This window comes from Hylaeus anthracinus, unplaced genomic scaffold, assembly GCF_026225885.1.
Source record: "Hylaeus anthracinus isolate JK02 unplaced genomic scaffold, UHH_iyHylAnth1.0_haploid 12000, whole genome shotgun sequence".
Lineage (NCBI taxonomy): Eukaryota > Metazoa > Arthropoda > Insecta > Hymenoptera > Colletidae > Hylaeus > Hylaeus anthracinus.
Genome location: NW_026534347.1, coordinates 6,065,430 through 6,086,460, shown reverse-complemented (window position 1 = coordinate 6,086,460; position 21,031 = coordinate 6,065,430). Strand labels below are relative to the sequence as shown.

The 21,031-nt window shown below is 40.1% G+C and overlaps 1 protein-coding gene across 1 annotated transcript in view; it reads left to right on the top strand.

Annotated features, from left to right (window-relative positions):
* Positions 1-21,031, top strand: part of LOC128890128 (zwei Ig domain protein zig-8-like) — an 86,031-nt gene that overhangs the window by 30,335 nt on the left and 34,665 nt on the right. The window contains exon 2 of the mRNA XM_054148359.1: positions 3,816-4,070. Coding sequence (XP_054004334.1) covers positions 3,914-4,070 — 157 coding nt within the window. The 5' untranslated portion in view covers positions 3,816-3,913. The remainder of the gene's footprint in view (positions 1-3,815; positions 4,071-21,031) is intronic.

The following is a 21,031-nucleotide window of genomic DNA, read 5'->3' as shown; positions in this document are numbered from 1 at the left end:
TTACAATTTAATTATAATTTATTAAACCAATTCTCAATCTTGATAGTGTAACTTGCACTCTTCAATTTCGAATTTGGTGTAGATTCGTTGGTGACATCCATTCCAGGTTTCAGATTTCTCTTACTGTTTCCTTAATTAAATATTTGATTCATCTAACGTGTGTGACATTTGGACATATGGTTTGTCTTGTTACAGGGTTACCTCGTTACCGCTGAAATCACTTAAACCACACCAGTCTGTTGCTTCGTGAGAAGGAGCCCGTCTAAGGAGACATCCGCTCGCGAATTTCGCACCGATTTTCCTACCAGTGAACAGAGTTCGGTCCTCTGGACCGAACGTAGAGTGATAATGGTGCTTCTCGCAAGAATCGTGATATTCACTCTTCCGAACGCCTCGGTTGTTACTTTGATAAGTAGCCTCATTCGACCAGAGGGGATGAGGTGACGTTCCCGGCGAAATGCTCGGGAGTCGGAGCTATTTGAACGTGATCGATCATGCGGTGCTAGGCAGACCTGCAATCGTCATCCCTGAAATAAGGCGCGTTGTTAAGGTTTTAACCAGTTGCTCGCCTCATTATCTTCGCTCAGTTTTCGCTCTATTGATCCATTCAGGAGTGATGGATAGGAAGCCGCGCTTGCGGGTGTAATTGAATAGATGGGACTCGAGGATTCGTGTGCCGCGGTGTCGCGTCACTGAATTATCCATCAACGCGACTCGTTCTGTTAAGGGTGCTCTTTACGGCACTCTTCTTATTTCTTTCTCGAGTTGATAACGAAACAACCAGGATTAGCGCGGTGGAGGGAAGCTCTGAGAGCGCTATAATTACTGGGATGGGTGATAAATGAAATGTAGCGACGGTGAATTAGTAGGAAAATTTTTGGACAATATTTAACGAATGCTCTATTATATTAAAATAAAAAAATTCATACTCAAGTATTTATTGTTCGATGTTTCGAATATTTTTACTGCAGTAATGCAACAAATTTTCTATTATTACTTAAAGGACCCCATCAGAAAATGCATCGACTTGGGATATTTAAATAAGGAAACACAATAAATTCTCAGCGGCGGTCTAATTAGAATCCGAAACAAATGGTCGCAGATAAGCTCTCTGCATATCTTTTTCTCTTTCACCAAACCACAGGTGTGTTCAGTCGAAGAGAAAAACAGTCGTTTTTTTCTCGAACGAGGGAAGCTTCGCGTCGATCTTCGACCGAGTTCCGCGTAGCTTCAGCAATTTTTCGAGATACTCGAAGGCTCGTATGAAAGAGATACGCCGACGACCTGGTTGCTTGAATAGATCATTCTTGGCCAGGCTGCCGAATATTCTGTGTGGTGTACCGGCAGATACTTGTATCTCTGCAGGGTACATGCAATGGCGCATTCGCACTTTGATCACATCTCCGTTAGAATAGCTCTCCCCCTCTCCTGCATACCTCCCTATCGCTACTGCTGGCTCTTTCCAGGCTTCTGGTTATCACGGCCCTCTAAACGAGACTTTGACAGCGACTGCACCGAGCGCGAAAAATTGACAAACTGCTGTCGCAAGCTTGCTTCAAACGACATACGATAACTTAAAAGTCGTTTCTGGGTGGACCCTTTTTTTTTCCTGAACTTAACCATCTATGTAAATATTAGAATGCTTAGCAGTAAAATAATGTAGTTGCGTTTCCTAATCGCATTTCTTGGATTTTATTTGCTTTGCAAATTATGCCTCGTATATTTTTCTTCTAACCTTTGCTATTCCAGCCATTTCCCAAGTTAATTCCGTGTTCGAGAAATATTTGAGGCCATCAGTATCTCATCTTTGCAAACGAAAAAGGCAAGGGTTAACTGTTGCGCGTGTTTATTCATCGCATCGACCCCCATCGATTATTCGCTTTGAAACAGCTGCAACGTCGGGGGTTATATAAAGTCTGTGTTTGCGTACGTAAAACTACCTATCTGCTCCCCATGCAGACATTTTTTTAATTAAATATTCAGCCATTCCGATACGTCACGTAAAAGTGGAGCCCATCCTCACGACTGGATTCCATTCACGGTTTTCGCGGACTTTTTCTCCGATAATTTAAATTTTTGCCTGGAAGGGACGATTCGACCATAACTGCCAACAGCGCACACTAAATCGCACGTCAAACGCAGCTGTGTTTGCAACCGAAGTTATTATCGCGTTTTCGACGTCGCAAACAATACGATTTTCTCCACTCGTTGACTGTAATGGAACACCGTGTCACTTGAACAATTTCATTAATAATTTATCATACCCTTGGTGAAAACAGAACCGAAAGTTGTTTTATGATATGAACTAATGTCGGTTGAAATTATTATTGCGTAGATGAAAGCTGTTCTCCGCTAAATTGTTTCGCAATAAATTTTCCATGCAAATGTTTGATTCTAATTTCATGTTAACAGTTACATTATTTTATTCCGTCGATGCAATTCCATCGACACCTGTATTTTAACTTTGAGAACGACTCGTAAATGCTTGATTACGAAAGTAACTTCAAGAATAAATAGTTTGCAATGAATAAACAGATGTATGCAAATTTAAGCACTAAGTTGAGCTACAAAAGAATGGTTCGTTAATTAAGAATTTATTTGCAGTGTCATTCTCTTCCGCTGGTAATTGTCAGCAAGAGCTAAGCTGAAATACAAGTAACGAATTTTAACGTATTGCGATTGGAAAATTATTTTTGTAACAGCATGAATGAAAAACAAGTCGAATGCGTTAGAGATTAAAAAACTGCCTATAAAAATATTAAAGCGAGTGCGAAACCATTAACAACTTTTTGTATACGGTTCATTTTTCCAACCAATAAAACAAAATAATATCGAAAACTATTTCAACGTCTGTTTCAGAACTGGTCAGTTCGACGACAGAAATTGTTGCCTTTGAAAATATAAAAAACAATTCTAATGTGGATTAATTATAATTTGTCCTACTGACTTGTAGAAACGTTCAAAGTGCCGAGTTTAAGCCGCTTATAACGTAGTCGGGAGCGTGTAAAAGGTGCAAAGATAAAAACTTGGAAAGTAAGAAACTTAAATTACAGGCACAAAGTAATGGGATAAATTAATTTTAGTGCGACCGCGTGGTAATGAGAGTCGTGCAACAGGAAAGGGAGTGCATAAAGGGTATTAACTCCACACATTTTTTTCCAGCCATCTACCTACTTTTACATATTAATAAGAATATGTGCGTGTAGTATATTTTACCATTTTGGAGCGAGCAAGTTTTGCCCAAGGTCCTATTTATAATGAATATAAATATTGTTCCATAAAAAAAAAAAAATTAATAAACTTGAACTGTCATTGATGGTTTCACTGCAATCCAATAAACTAGGTACTCTAGGTCCTACATGAAATAAAAATAAATGTTTTTCAGATTAAAGATGGCTGTTTCAGAATGTACCATTACTTTCTTATTTTATTATTAGATGAAATGATTTACATTAAAATCCTCATAAATGACACGCATACGTACATTTTGTTACGTAATATCCACTTCCTAGATATCAACGAAAAAATGCTTATTCGACCCCCGGAATCCACAACTTTAATAACCCGAACCTCAACACACCAGATCAGCTCGAGAGTCTCCAACGTTCTCTCTGCAAGTCTCTTCATCCCAACCCATGAAATTCCTAATATCGCTCGGGAAGAATCATGCGCAAATACAGCGACTGGCCAGAATATACAAACTGTCCAGCAGGTGTACCTACGTGACGCGTTGAAAGCCCTCTTTCCAGATTCCGTTCGAGTCGTTCGAGAAACACAGGGACTGCCGTGGACATTCATCCCTGTTTGGATTTCAGGAGGACGAGAGTGCCGCGCGTTTTCGCCGACGGACCGATAAAATCAACAGACGTCGCCGAATATCAGAAGCTTCGGGGGATGCGAAAACCGGAGGACGATGTCGACGAGAGCGGCCTGGGGGCCGAAGTTGTTTCTCGTGCTGGTGACGACCACGATCGTTATCGGCAATTATCAGGATCATCGCGAGAGGACTCACCTACGCGAGCAGCTCGTTAACGGCCATAAAGTAACGAGGAACATTACTCGCTTACAAGGTGAGTGGTATACAGTCGTTCACCAGGATTTGTCGGATTTAATGTTTGCCAGTCGTGTTTCCTCCTCCGCGTTACTCCCGCGGCCGTGTCACCCAGAATCGTGAATGGTTTGAATGGGGGATTTGCGCGCGACACCGAATCACTGTGTAATTCCGGTTTTTCCTGGTTTGGAATTTATAATCACACTATTTACGATCGCAATATCCTTTAAAATTAAACAATATACAGTATTAAAATTAAGCAACATACTTCTACGTGGAAATCGTTTAACTGATAAATAATGCTTTGGTTTGTGTGTATCTGAAATCCATTTAAAATTCGTATCTCAAGAAGTTAAACAATAGACAGTCGCACTAATATAATCAATAATACCCCAAAGCAGGAAAGCAAATTTAATTCCATCGTATCTCTTTTTCCTCGGTGAAAAAAAAAAATTGGAAACTGAAGCCCAGTGATCGGGAGTCGCGAAGGGATGAAGGGTAACTAATCTAGAAAAAAATGTCGGATTCGAGCGGGCAGAAAATACGCATGCTTTATATTCTTGGTTATGATTCATCCGCGGCGAGTAAAAATGGGATCGCCTGTCATAGAAGCAATTTCGACCACCGTTGACCTAGCCAGAGGAGGGTCGCGAGGAGTCGGGGAGACGGCATCGCGGGCGTAGCAGTTGATTTTTGGCTGCACGCGCAAAGGATCAAGCCGCGATGAAAAACGAGCGACGGTATCGCGTCCCGTCGTTTTCAATAACGCCGACACCGTTCTGCGACCGACGCGTACGTTGTCATCTCGTGCTCGCGAATCTATCAACACGACTTCCGGGGAAATTTGCCCGTCAGACTGTCTCGCGTCAGTCTCGAGATACACGACGACGTGACAACGATGGCTCGAACAGCGCCATAACGCAGTTACTGGGAAGCATGTGTGACCCAACGACAGGAACCTTTCGGCGTGCAGATTAATATTTTCCAGACTTCGCGATTTAATTCTATACGACTAGCGAATCTGGTCGAGTTGTCGGCAATTTTTATAATCTTCGAAGATTAAGATATTTAATTCTTTAGAAATATTGAAATATCCTATAGTATCCATCGCGTGTAAAATTATATTCTTGGAATCCAAATTCGCAAACGTGCGCTAATTTAATTCTCTGCGACTCGTGAATCAGGTACAGAGAGTCCTCGAGTTGTCAGCCATTTTTTATCGTCGTCAGAAATTCAAATATTTCATCCCTTTATAAATCTTCAAATATTCCAGCAACCTATTTAACGAATAATATTTTTAAAATTGGAAGGTAGAGAAGTAATTAAATGTAAAAATAGTTACCCTTTTACCCTAATGGAATATAATGTTTAACGAGGACCCAACAGATTATCAAGTACTAAGAAACGTTAGTACCTTTTTACCAGGAAAATCTCCAACGAAAATCGTCGCCGTTTCTTTGCAAACAGTGTTATAACTTAAAATTGCTCGGCCATCTGCGTGACACGAGGATCGTTTGTATAATTAATGCCCCGCCTTGACTGTGTTCCGCAACGGCTACATTCCGAAGTAATGAAGGACAAGCACGAGAAGCCGATGTCGAAATGGCCATGTTTAATTACTCCTACATCGAAAAGTCGACGTTTCCCTTGTCGGGCAAAAATTATTTTTCCCACTTTAAATCCGTTTCGCAGCTCTTCGTCCCTTCGACGATCGTTACAGCGTATCGGCGCGAACCATAAGAGTCTCGAGCGTTTGCTCCAACATAACGAGTATCTTCGCGATTGTACTCCGTAGATCGCGAAATTTCTTTTTGAATCGCGACGAATCACGTAATTGTTACTGTAGAAAGAAGAATAACGAAAGGAAGAAAAGCCATCGTTTCGTTTTTAATTGTGTTTCGAGCGCAACGTTAGCGTTTGGCCCGTTTGCGCTGACTAAGCCGACAGAAAGTAAGTATAATTAACTGCGCAGCCGGATCTCGTTATGAAGTATCGACGCAAATTAGAAAAGTTTCGCGCGATATTCTACCGTGGACAATGTATTTCGTCGCAGTGGCGGAGCTTGGGAACGATTCCTCGCGTTAATAAATATACGACAAATGGAAATCTGGAAACAAAAATACAGGTAGGAGCACACGTACGGTGTAGTTGGGAATGGTACAGTTACAGGAATTTAATTTATTTGAGTGGAAAATTTTTAACTCGGGTCCGCAGGGCACGTATGCATCGACGAAAGGCATGATTCTAAATGTTTTATACTGAGTTTCGAAACCAGAATCCAAAAACAAAGTTTCGCGGTGTAGATTGAAAGGACTTTATTTTCTTTATTTTTGGAACAAGTTGCGTTACACGAAACTATTTCTTGGCGCAATGGCGATTTAACGAATAAAAGTTTAGAATTTGAATTATTTTCTAGGACAATCTATTACATCACAGTCGATATCGTTTTGTACGAAAATGCATTGTAAGTGTATCCCGTTTAATAGCGACTGTTCGTCTATGCAGGTCACGGAGCAAACTTCAATTTATCTTAATTTCACTTCCGTCGTCAAATGAAGACGTATTCCCGATACATTATGCGATTTCATTATGTCCCAAATTACTGCTGGCATGTAACTTTCGTAATTTCTCAACGCACACCAAATTAATAGTTCGATAACTATCGACAACAGTTCCCTGCATAAATTATGCGAGCTACACGTTGGCCTTAGACAATTAATATAAATTGATCTTCGCGTTAAGACTGTCTTAACAGGTTGTTACCGAGATATATTCTGAAACATGTATCTGTAACACATAGAAACGTCAGTGTGGTTGACGAAAAGTGCAAATGATCTCTGTAACATCTTATAAAGTTTTTGATCAAATTGCTCCGTAAATCTATCGTTAAAAAATATTCAATGCGATCATATAAGCTTATTTCAGGTACCCGAAATTCACCAACTCTTCCCCTACGTCTACTTTATTCGCGTGCTCTTAGCAAGACCATAACACGGTCAATTTATCCGACGTTCCTCACCGCAAAGTCGAAGAATGCGGTTGGCAAGGGTCGGAAGTGTTCTCACGGAAAGTTCGCTGGTATTTTACGGTAAAATAACGGGACGGCTCGGTGCAATTAGGTGCGCCGCGTCGGGAAATCTACGATTTCGTTTTAATATAATAAACGACACGTGGGGATTCGAAGTCGAAGAGTAAGGAGCCCGTGCAGGTTTAATTACCCGCGCACGGAGTTGATCAGTGTGTGCGGCTGAGCCCAGAAACCGAACCCGAACGTGCCGGTGATTCGTCTGGCGCGGAAGTTACCCTAAACTTTCCCGCTGCGAACCTACGACCACCGAAAACTTTCGTTTCGCGGACGAATTTTACGACATAACCGCCTCCGCCACGGATGATACTAAATACGCCCACCCACGTACCGCTATCTCGGCCATAGCAGCTTTTCCCCTTTTTTTATCACCCCTCGACGATACTTGATCAGCTCCTCGAGCTAACTCGGTTATCGTTAGCGTGTTCGAAGATTCAGACCCTCAGACTCATTTTTGCTCCGAGTGCCAATTTACGCTTTGCGCCGCGAGCTCTGCGATTAGTTAGGGTCGAGACCGCTATAACGTGATCAAACGTGTGTAGAATTTAGAACAAAAGAATAATTTTCATGGAAAATTTTTTTTACTTCGAATTTAGAATATTTAGAATTATTTTTGTATACCGAATTTAAGGGTTGTAGAGGAGGCAAGTATTTCTAAATAAAGAAACAGCGTACAATGGCTAGGAATATTCTAATTCATCGCACTGTGGATCAAATCAGGAAAAACTAAATTAAAATTTCAGCATAAGATATGTCTGAAAGTGCGCATAATTCTGTAACGTGCCTCTAATGAGCTATTCTGGCACTATAAATAGACTCGTCTGGAGAGTCACAGCAAGGTTTGTGTACTGTGTTAGTTAATCTTGTATGTTCATGAGCCTCAAGAGCTTGCTCCTCTCCGCAATGCACATATTAGGCATCTTGTTTCTTGCGGTATTTGCGAGCCTCTACACCGACTGTCTGTCATAACATGTAGCAATTTCTATCGTTCAAAGTACACGCGACAATATCCCTAGAAATATCGTATCTTCCACACTAAGTTGTGGTAACTTTTATGATTGTTTTAATTACGGATGTCGATACATCAGCTAAATAATTTTATTATTTAGAGAAAAATTGTTTACATTCGAATTTAAATGTTACAGAGTTAAACGACTTGTGGAAAAAGTTGAGTTGGCTCTATCAATACTCAATTGGTATCCTCCTTTTTGAAAATGCTATTAAATTACTAGTAATTTTATAAATAATTCTACAATTTCTGTTCGCATTCCACCAGGGCTACATTTTTCGGAAGACATTCGATATAAATTGCTATCGATCTTGAAGAATTTGGCAAGCTCGAAGAACGCTTCGTTTCATTCTTGGTTCAGGGTAAAGAGGATGTGAAAAATACGTCGGGATCGATGGAAATCACGTGGTGTTCAGGATAAGATCGGTAAGCTAGGTCGTGAAAAGTTGAAGATAAGTGGATAGACAGATACAGGGAGACAGAGAAAAAGAGGGGATGTTAGGATGGCACCGAGACGAATTGTAAAGACATTTTATGCGCTTCTCTCGCTGCGACAGGGAAGCCGAAAGGCAAAGCTTCTGTCTATACCCGGTAACGGCTCAACTGGTATTTTCTTCAATCTCCACCGCAGGATTTTCGGTGAAATTCGTGTGTCGTTATGTAGGCTACTTCAAAAACTTTCGTCACCTGAAATCCCGTGGTCCAATGTGTCGCGAAACTACAGCCCCGTATGTGTTCCTCGACATAAGGAACAAAAATGACACTAAATCGCCCGTGACAACTGTCACTATATAATTTTATCGAATGCTTCGAACCTGTTTATGATAGTCCATTCTTATTATTGGTTTTAACAGCTGAATTCGCAAAATCCTCGATCCTAACTATTTCAAGACACACAATACAAATGGCGAGAAGTGCGACAAGTCTTTTGGCTGAATTTTGTCATATAGCCTCTGGGTTCTCGTGACGTTGTGTATCGAGGTTGCATTGCCTCGGGTATTCCAGGAGTAGAACATCTTTTGTCAGACCTCAAAGCCAGTGAGAACTAGCATGTGTGCTCATATCCGTACTCTTTGGTTTCTTCGGATAGATACCTCCCATAGAAATCCTGTTCGCGCGGTTTACTTACTTCTCTGACCTACAAATTCCAAATCGCGTTTCGAATTACGGATTCTTTCTATGACTACAGGAGTGTGATGTTAACCGAGAATTCCAGGCAATACGAAGCATCCTTGAGAAAATGAAATTGAAATAAAATTGATATTCAGAACTTGAATTCTTAGGACTCATGGGCTCACAGGATAAAAGAAATGTGACTTCTATGGTCTTATGAGCAATTGCTCCTCGGTACTATAATTTCTGCTAAGGCGAAGTTTAAATTTTCATCACATTAAAAAATCAAAGCACTTTGATCGAAAGCTTCACAATTTTCTTATTCTTTAAAGCGTTCTCCATTCAAAGCAAATTCGAATTACAAATACGATCCCACCTAAAATAGGTGATTTAATCCAATCTCAAAGCAGGGAATTAGTACCTTGGAGATAAGTATAGCCTATTATTACTTAATTCAGAACCAAGCGTTACAATAACTCACCGGTTCGGATAGTATCAGAATAAACGTCGGGAGAAGTTAATTACCGTATGGAACGAGGGTTTAACGCGCGGAACTCGGAAGTGGAAAAGTTTTCTCTGAATGAACAATTCAGCAACCATTTTTCTCCTGGCGTGGAGCTCCATAGCGGGCTACGCCTTAATGGTTGTTGTCGACGGAACGGAAAACCAGACAGACAACGCGAAATAACGAATGCACAGAGCTTAAAATCGCCTGTCCAATTGGTCCTCTTGGAGAGTAAACTCGTGCGATAAAGACGCCACTATTTTTTTCTTGTACGGAGAGATTTATAACGCCCACTAAATGGCTATAACTCACAACGTGTAATAATAACAATGCTGATTACTGTTTTGCGTCACTGATAAAGTAGTCGTTTAAAGTAGCAGTGAACAATCTTTTCTTCTTACTGAGTCAAAGAAAAGAAAATATTGTTTACTACGCGTTGTCTTTCCTAGCATTTTATTTCAAAACTTGGAAACCTTTTGGTTTATCAATTTTTATATATGTATAATAAAATTTCACCAAATAATACCGCGATGAATAATTCCGAAACCATGTTCGTTTGAATACGCGCATCATCGCCCTTACTCGGTGTTAATCACTTTACTTCCGTGTAACGCTACTGGGGATGGAATCTCGAATGAATGGGAACGAGAGCTGATTAAGCCTGGCCGACTTATCCGCGCGATGAAAGTAAATTGTATCGTTTAACGAGTTCCATTCGAGAAATTCAACTAATCGGCCGAGATCTACGTTCGCTGTTCTTACGGAGAAAATTCTGGCAATTTTGCGACAAAAACCCCTTTTGTTCTCATTTCTCCAGGCACGAGAAAATAATAAAAATCAAGCTGCACGGAAGATCAGTGCCAAAAATTTATTCTTTATTTTTCCCTGCGAAAGATTTCTTGTCTAAAATTATAGTTAGATTGTTTAATCACTATTCTGTTATAGTGTACCAAATTCAAAATGATATTCACACAAATCGCACAGCAGGCGTCACGTTAACAATAATTATTATCTCCATAAGAATAATATTAACAAGTCACTTGATATTCCTGCCGTGTTTTAATTAAAAAAGCAATTTCTCAACGTCTATGATCTCTAATTGTTCTTCTAGGGGACGAGTGATTATTCTGACTAAATAAATCGGTATCGTAGCAACGGCTGCACCCTGTTGCACCGCTTACGATCGCAACTAACGAGAAGGAGATTCTTCTAGCTGGTGAGAGGACACCTCTACCGTCTGCTCGTTGCCGTTAACGATCGTTATCGAAACAACGGGAGGTTAAAGGAAAAGCGAAATTATTTGGAAGACGGTCGATAACCGCGGCAGAAGGGGGGAGGAACTGAGAATTTCGAAAAGAACGACGACGCAGCGGCGACGATCGACTAAATTTTAATTGCAGATCTCTAGATGTCGGCCAACCTACTCGACGGGTGATTCCAATTAATTCGGTATTGACCAGCCTAGAAACGAAGAAAGAAAATCACGTCACGATTTGATACGTTTCAACGTCGATTAGATTGTCGGCACGAACGCGACGGACGTTCGCAATTAACTGGGCGCGCGTAATTAAATCCGCGACAAACGTTAAAGAGGGCAAATGGTTGCCTTGTTACGGCCGAACTGAAAATTTGAATTACTTTTCAGCAGCTAAGAATGCAACAAAATTTTGTTAGCGAATAACGAATAAAGTAGACTGATCTAGAATTGGATCGCACGTGGGGTTGGTTGACGTTAGGAAAAAGGGTAACGAAGTGGCATTTCTTTCGATAGAAATATGGACGTTGAAAGGGGGATGAAGGTATTTCGAAACCTCTACAAGAACTAAACTAAAACAAGCTTAATCACTCCGCCATGTTTTTCGTACTGAAGCACTTCCGCACACACAATTTAATTTTACTTCAACCTCAGAAGTTGTACTACGTAGTTAATCCTCGAATACGCAAGTGACCAACGGTATGAGAACATCTGTTCCTTGAGGGAACATCTGTTCGCAAAAGGATTTACTGTTCTCTGAAGCTTCGCGTACATATATTTCCTTGTTTCGTACCAAAAGTACGTTCTAAAGTTACAAAAACGAGGAGCAATTTTTCTCAGCATCGTTAAATCTTTGCGCAGTCACGTTTTGGACTTGCGCTAATTGTAAGACATCGCATATGTGTGTGTGTGTGTGCGTTGGGTCAACAGTCTGGACAAAAGGAGAACTTACTTTACTTTCGGTGAACTGAAACTTTATGGTAGACGAGTCACCGTGCACTGCTTATCCACTGCAAGCATGAGGCAGAGAAGAGGAATTTAAATAGACATAAACCTTGGCGACCGCGATTGCAAATTAACCTACAGCGGTGATTCTCGAACTGCGGGGAGTATGAGTGTTTTAATACGTTTATTTGAGGTAAAAAGGTACTTTTTGTCGTGTCGTAATATGTTAAATCCTGTTTGTGTTCTTAGACTTAAAATTAAAATCGTATTTAAATTATATAAATTTTCAAGAGAATACAATTCAAATATTGCAACATGTAAAATGCAAATATCATTAGAGATAAAAACAAAGACCAATATGAAAGCCTTGTCTATCGCGTTTTGACTTTTAATTTAAATCATGTACCTTTTGAAGAGAATACAGTTCAAAAATTACAACATGAAAATCCAAATGTCAATGGATGTGAAAACAAAGACCAATGTCCAAGTCCTGTCTCTCGCGATTCGACGTTTAATTTAAATTATATACCTTTTTGAAGAGAATACAACTGAAAAATTACAACATAAATATGTAAATATCAATGAAGATGAATTCAAAATTATTTCTACAATTATTCTCCTTGGTAAACAAAAATTTCGAGGCTCTGAATGATTCCCGATGACGCTATCCAGGATGATTGAGAATACAGAGTCGAGCCGCGACAAACGGTTGTTTTGGGAGATCATTCGGTCGACGACAGAGTATTTGAAACGTGGCCGTCCGAAACGTATCGGTGTTGCGGGGGCCACTTTCGACGCCCGAATTTATCAGAACGATGCGTGCCTCGTCGACCGGAAGTTGTCTCTGCGGCTAACCAAGTGAAATTCCCCGATGCGAGACGAATCGCGGTGTTTCCAACATTTAACGGGGAAATCGCTTCAAACGGGCGCGTGCACCGTTTTAGAGATACTTCTTCCTTTTGTCCCTATAACAAACGAACATTTTTACCGCGTGGATGAGCCTGGAATACTGTTTAAATAGTATTATTCGTTATCGCGGCCCCTGTGTGGCGGTTGAAACGCGACGCTTTTGGCCAACGTTTGAAATTTCCCCTTTTGTCTGCAAACAGGACACTGATATTAACTCGTTCGTCAGTCGACCGAGTACGATAATTTCCTACGGTAATCGTCTGAAGCCTCGCCACTATTGTCGCTGCTAATATTTATCTCAATCTGGAGAACGATGTTTAATTTCGTAAACGAGTTCCACGCGACATTTCTATTCGAAACTAATTTGATTTAAACTGCTGGTTCGCTCGTTGGAGTGAGGTTGTCCGGTAGAGTAGATAGAAATGTGAATAATTATATAAAATAGGAGTGTGTTAGTTATTCAGGATTCCTAGTGAAAAATTTTTTTTTTTTTTGAGGAAGCCATGGAAATATTTCGACTGCATTGTATTGCATTAATGTATTGATACGCAGTGCAGTGTGACATTAGGCAGCTCTATATTGGCTTATTAAGGTAAGTGGCTATTAGGATCTTAGAGTATTATGGTATTAGGGTATTGATGGTAATGGAACCAATGTGTATGCATTCATGCAGCTGTTGAATTGAAATGCTGAAATGTATTAGCGATTTCATGTTCTCAGACGTTGAATTATTAATGCTTCGAAGTTTTAATAATGCTTTTCAAATACTTTTATTGCAAATAATAATACCACCACCATGAAAGTTAAATAAGTTCTGGGTTCTAAACAATGTCCATGTCTTTAAACAACTGAGGATTTTAAAGCCTTTTATGGAGGTCATCTCCAATGTTCGTCGAGGCTATTTTAATAATCCATAATTAAATGTCTGGTCCCCTTTAATGGGAGCAATTAAAAAACGGTACGGTGTAACCAGACGCCAGTCCTAGAACGCGGCAAAAATTACGTTTTAAGGACGGGAGAGAATGCCCCCCTTTCCGATATTCTTTTTTTATGGAAAGTCGTTAAAAGGCATCCTCATCCACCTATTTATGAACGCATTCCAGGATTACGGCCGTTCGCGCTTGGACCCATTTACCAGCACGTTCCTCCGTGGCGAGGGTTGGATCCTTTGACGACGCTCGATAATAATTCAAGCGCTATAATGCCTCTCGTAATGGCGTTAGACTGAAAAACTCCGTGACTTTTTTCGGGTCAAGTCATTTCTCTATAGTGATACATTTGCGATTCGGTGACTCATCGAGTGCCACTGGAACATCGCTAGAATTGGGATAGATAAAATGCAAGATGGGCGAAGTGGACACTGAAGAATAACAAATGATTAAAAATCAAAATATTGGGTTGTCCGGAAAGTCCATGCCGATTTTTGATAGGTGGTGCAGGTCTGAATATGTCGAAATGGCTGAAAACAAATAACATTTATATCCCTTAAACATCCCTTAAAAGGTGAAAAGGTTGTGAAACAAAATGGTGTACCTATGTAATTCAATAAATATATGTTACAATTCAAATGTGCCTTTGACGTTTTCTTAAAAATTGGCACGAACTTTCTGGACAACCTAATATAAATGAATATATAAATTCTTTCACCTTATGTGTAAAATTTGATATTATTCCCAAGTCCTGTCAATATTGTTAATATTTCATAATATTGTAATCTTTTATCTCACCAATTGGTGTCCACATAACCAACTGCTAAATACTTAAAAATAATTCTCCTCTCCACTCAGTTTCTTCCTCCATTCGTCTCACGCATCAACTCCTCTTCCGGCGTAACAGAATCATAAGTTCCCTCTTGGCGAGTGCACGTCGAAAGTTCCGTGGCAGCGCTGCCAAAAGTGGAGGATTCTGTTTCGGAGTTGCGCGTATTATGGCTCCTTGAAAAGTTTCGCACTTTTACATTGGAATGAGCGACTGTCCATGGCGTGGGAATACCACCCCTGGAAAATAAAACTTTCCTCCCAGGCGGTTCTCGTTTGTCTACCGTGTATAATAAACTCTGATACCGCGTGGTCTATGCATATTTATATTGTCACTCGCGATTATTCAGGGTCCTCTGACGTTCCAGGATTTATCATTCAATCCAAGGCACAGAAACAGAATTGTTTACGTAATAAAACGCTGTTGTTTGCTTTCACTTGAGTGGATAATTAATGTGTCCAATTGACATTTGCAAGTAGAAATTTCGCCGAAGTTATTAAAATAGTTGCTTCGATGAGAACTCATGGCATTTATTAAACTCGGCTCGTTATTCAGTTGGATTCTCCAAAAGTGTTTCAGTCTTCTGTTTCATTAAATGGGCCAATCAAGGCGACTGGTTCTTATAGAATTTCGTATTAAATCCCCGCTTTTTAGCTAAATATGTTCAACATTCGCATCATCGTTTCCTTTTTTATTGTTAGTTTAACCTCTAGAAATTAAATATAACATATACATATACAATCCATCATATGCAGTGTTGTATTAGGGAAAACAAATGATTAAGGACACTTGACACTGATAATAAATATTTATTAGATAGCAGAAATCCTGCCCTTTAATCTAAATTTTGTTAGAACCGAATCGGACTATCCTACGCCGAAATACGACAGTCTAAAGTTTCCAAATTGTACGAGTATTATGAATGAAGGATTGGCCTAGTGGCCTACATAAATTCCTGGAAATGCGTACGCTATTCCAAGAAATAGTGGTGACTGTAGATGCAACCGTCTGGCGTTTCTTTCTAGGAAGAACTCGGCAACATTCATAGGCGTAACTATCATCTTTCCTGTGCTTTCCATTGACGTAACTATCAATTTTTTTCATTTGCATAGGTACCTCTTGTATTTGTTTCCCTTTCTCTACTATACATTCGAACAACTTTCCAAAAAATTTAAAGTACACCTAAACTAGTATTAAATTCTGTATAAGTAGTTTTTCAATCTTTTTCTCCGAATCATCAAACATACTTGTATCTTGATTTTCGTCTCGTGCAATTTTTATTCTTTTCTCGACAAAGTGTGAACTGCAGAGCTCGGCGAGATAGGTACTATTTCACATAATAAATAGTCTTATAAAGCTATAAAACACATCCAGCTCCATGGTTTTTGCGAATGTAAATAAAATACTTGGCCAGCGTGTTTCCAAGATCCCAAGCATGTAAGAAAATGCGAATGAGAAATATCGATTTTTCAAAGGAGCTGGACCAGACACCACTCTTCGCAGTTACACAGCGTGGCCAACGTCAAGTGCTTTATTGTCAGATAAGGAACCAGAAGGAAGGCCTTAAATCCTCATGAAAGTGCAGTGTCGACCCACTCTGGAAGGATTTCTTCAAAGCACCGCTTACAGTAATGAGACGTAATTTTCCAAAAGCCGCAGAAAAATAACTCTGCCGATACACAGCATTTTCTCTAAGCACCTAAATCCGAAGACGTATAATTTCCGCGAATTCTGTCTCGCTTTAAACAACCTGGACTCAGCGAAATGAAACGAATCGCAGTCCAGCGCGAAACTTACGAGCTTAGAGCGTCCAAAGAAAATGTAAAGTAAGTGAAACGAAAGCATAATGGGCATTAAAAGTAACAATGAAATATTCTGCAAGTACCATGCATTTAATTGAAGTACATACGCGTTGTTAAGGAGTGTTCTTAGAGCGTCGTGGTAATTAACGCAATCTAATGAGAATTATGTCACAGAAGTCGAGAGGAATGGTCACTGGTATTCGCGATAAAATGAATCGCAAACATGTTGATTCAGAAATAATATTTGCGGAACGAGTCGAAGCACTTTCCACTCAAATAAATTCATTTGGGTCTCCGTGTAAACCTTGTTAAACAAGGCGCCACTTTTCCTCGTCTTTATTGATACATTTCATTCAATGCATTCGCAATTAGTTGAGAGCAAATAATAGAAACAGCGCGAGGAATTATTTGCTGGAGAATCGTGGTTGACGATGCAACTTTTAAATTGGGGTATCGATTATTTCATTCCTCAATATTTATGTTAGCAGGTGTTTGGAAAGTTGTTTCAATAAGACGTAAGAAATTACGACGAGATAGATAAAAAGACACTATAAAAAGAAGAAAGCAAGGAGAAAAGGAATAAAAATAAATATTCATGATACGTGAACTCCAAAGCTTGAATACTTCAACATTTTAACATTTTCTTATCGGTAAAATAATACAAGACAAAAACCATTATCCTACTATTCGAAATCTGGATGCATCAATTTTTATTTCGAACAATACCACTTCGCGAACCGTTCACTATAATCGAACGAACGCTCTGCTGGTTTGTTCAATCAATGAAAGACACTTGAGCGAATAGGACTTTTCAAGTAGTTCCATCATAACAGGGATATCGGAGGAACAGATCGCGGGTTCGAAGTGCAAATCGATTGGCAGGAAATCGGCTTTCGAATCTCCAGGCTTGTAAGAAGTTATGCGTTTACCGAGAACTTCGAGGTCGCTGGAAGAAAATGTCGACGCAGTCTCGAAAGAAATATAAAAGCCCTTTGGGGGAGACGACGCAGCTACACGTTCCCCAGTTTCAAGGATTAATGTCACCTTTCATCTGTGGCGATAGTGATTGATAATTCGGCTAGTTTCGGCCTGGGAAGTCGATACATTCGATATTTCTCGTGGCACACAATAGAATGCATCTGTTTCAGCGGTACTTCAATTTCAGGACCATAAACTAACCGAATGAAGGTCAATAGAATGGACTGTTACGCTAATTGGCTCGGTAGAATTCACACTCGTGATTGCACAGATTAATAATTAGAATTAGTAAGAGGTGAGTTATTTTTTTTTTAACCATTATTGCTTTTTGAGTGAAATGAACGATAGCATTGTAATTGAATATAATTAAATACCATAATTAAATGTTACGTTTGAGATGATTTTGAACAGACTTTATTAAATTGTGTCCAAATTTTACTTGTACCGCTTCTAGAATAGTTACTTTTACGAATCACGAAAGATCACAAAGTCGAGGTCGTGTCATTTTATTATACCCGTTGCATTCAAAGGAATTTCGCATAAAATTCTAGGAGTAGACAAAATCTCTCGCTGCTATGCTCAGTCTGCGAACGTTCCTGAATGCCAGGCGGACAATCAAAGTCGATTAAAATTCAAGTTTTTCTTTTTCTTTCTTTTTTTTTCATGCACGATGCACGAAGCGGATGTTTTTACTGGCACTGCAGCGGAAGGAGACGTACTTTTGCGTCGAGAGCCCCCCACGACACAATACAATGGTCATTGTCGCAGCCGCAACTTGCCCGTGGCTATAGCATCGCAGACTCTTTAGATTGCAAAGTGTCCGTGCAACGTCTGTTCGCCGCAGCGTTTGCGAACATCGTTGAATAATGCACATTCAGTTCGCGATTCGCCAGCTTCTGTTTTTCAGAAATCCCGCTCGCTGATCCGTAGCAACAATAGGTGAACTTTGGAAGAGTCGAGAAAGGATCTCCCATCTATTTGTTGCGCGAATCATTGAGAATAATGCGATAATGACATACAAATTTCGTTTGGGTGCTTTGGAAACCGATTCGCCAATGAATACATACGTCACACTTGCAATTATTCATTCTACTGTAAACATTCTCTCCTTATATATTCATTAATTTACTCCAATCCCTGCGTATCGGTTTCATGAAATATTTACTAGCAAACCTACATATTCATCGAACCAAACGCAATTAATAATGTACAGTTGAATGAATGAATTACCATACCTGTTGGTAATCAACTGCGCCATATAATTGATATTTACCCCTGTCGCGAATCAATCATCATCATTGAAGGAAAAAAAATTAATTCCACTTACAGTTTTCCAAGCAATCGCACACTTGCGCACCTAGTCGGAAACGATTTCGCACTCGGGGCCATCAGTGGACACGACCGGGAGTAAATGAACAGTAGATAAAGTCAACCGTTGGTCAGGCGCTTGCGCGCATTAGCTTAGTGTACTTTTCTACTAAATCAAAGGCGATAGCGATCGTCGTGGCCACGGGTTCGTCGCGTAGCCTTGTCACAACGTGATTACACACAGTTTCTCTCTGTAAATATTTTTTTCTCGCCCCGCCGAATAATTGCTCGGGCTGAAATAATATTTGCGTTGGACGCGCTCGCGTGTTGTTAACGAGCGCTGGAATTTGTCAACGCTTATTAAGTGAATTCGCTGAAATCCTTCTGAAAAATTTAATTGCATTCGACGCGTCGACCGATACTGCAATTTTGTTCGGTTGCAATTAAAAGCGCGAAACTGAATAATCTAAAATTTTTACTGTGTTTACCACGCCGAAATCGAATTTCGAAATATCACAGTGCTCTGCATCAAACACTTGCTACAAACTATATTATCTATTATTGAGTGTATTCTATTATTACGACGTCTGGAGCACATTTTAGTTGGCAAATAAATGAATATTTTTCGTGTATATGGTGGAACATTCGTGGAACAAAAATTGTAATTCATTAACGATGGCTAAAAGTTTAATACGACTCGTCTGTCCATCATACCTACATTCCAGTTTCCCTATCGACCTTATCGTCACGCGCTGCGGTTGTAGAAGCAGAATGACCGTTCCGTCAGGGATGTTTTCTAGGTTGCCCAGCCATACTTCGTTAACCACGGACAGTGTAGACCAGTGGGTGGGGACGTTCTCGAGCGAACAGAGAGTGAATGCGGTCACTTTCGGTCGGGCTGTCGGCGAAAGCGGGGCATCGACATACCGAGGAAGACTTACGGCGGCCATAAACAATCGGTAGTAGAAAGGATACGTCAACGTAGAAGCCGGAATTCGATCCAGACCGATATAGACGGATGGTCGGCGCGATCCCAATGTCTACAGCGGGTACCATCGATTCGTTGGACGCGGCTATGCGAAACACGATCGCAAACCGTGGAACAGGTAGTCTCAGTTGTTGATTCCCGATGCTGAAGCAAGACAAACAACAGTGGGACACGGCCACGGGATAGCTGGGGAACCGGATGAACTATCGGCTCGTAACGAGGGCAGAGACGACTAACCAGCAGACAAAACATTCGTTGAATGCCGGCACGCTGTATCAATCTACGTTAAACCGTGAGAGTTTTTTTTTTTTTGGTCTGTCGACGGATCGCTGCGATCGGGGGCTGAGCTCGTTGATTTTAATGCGATTGGCGTGTTCGTTCCTCTTAGTTCCAGGAATCCGTGGGAGTCGGGAATGATGCTTCAAATTGAAGTTTATTAAGTGGGAAGGATGGAATTGTATCTAGATCGTATATAAATATTTATTAGCAAACTCGTAGACATTTTATTTTTATTTATCTCTTTAAGAGAAGAAATCTTTAAATCATCTTGGAAAGTCATAGTTGTATTCAACAATTTTCTTAGTGAAAACAATTGATTCAATACCAGATTTACCTGACAGTATTTCTTATACATATATTGAACGATAGAAAAATAATTTTCATTTACATTTTTTAAATAAAATAGCTCTGGATTTGTTCTCCCAGTTCTTTGTTCTCGAAATTAACCAGCTCACAATGTGCAAAGCTAACAAAGGGCTATCGTTTAATTAATAAATCTTTCCGCCGTTCATATTAGATTCTCTGTTCTACTTAAAGGATTAGCCTACCCACATATAACATAAACTTAGTTAACATGCCACCTTATGCACGTATTACGTAAGCTAAACGCTAAACAAAGTAGCAGGTCGGTCCGAAAACATGAAAATTACTGATTAACACCCGGATCTCGTTTAATGATACATCACTTTGTAATAATTAAGAAGAAAGTATATCGCGGAAATTAGCGATGCCGGGGGAGGGTTTAACCCCTCGTGAGATTTAATATCGTGCATCGGTTTAAGGGTTACCGAGCGGATTAGGTTCAAAGTTTCGTCGTTACCGAGAAACATGTCGCCTTCCTGAAATTAGCTCAGTGTTTCCTGTCCGCAGACACCTTTTCTCGCGCGCGAAAACTCATTATGAAGGAACGATGGCACAAACCTGTTAACGGTATGCCATTCATATCTAATTTCGGCCCACTGATTTGTTGCAACGACATGGTTTCAGTTTTAGCTTTCCAAATTTCGCTGTTATCAAACTTGCGCGTTTACGATGCTGTTGAAATA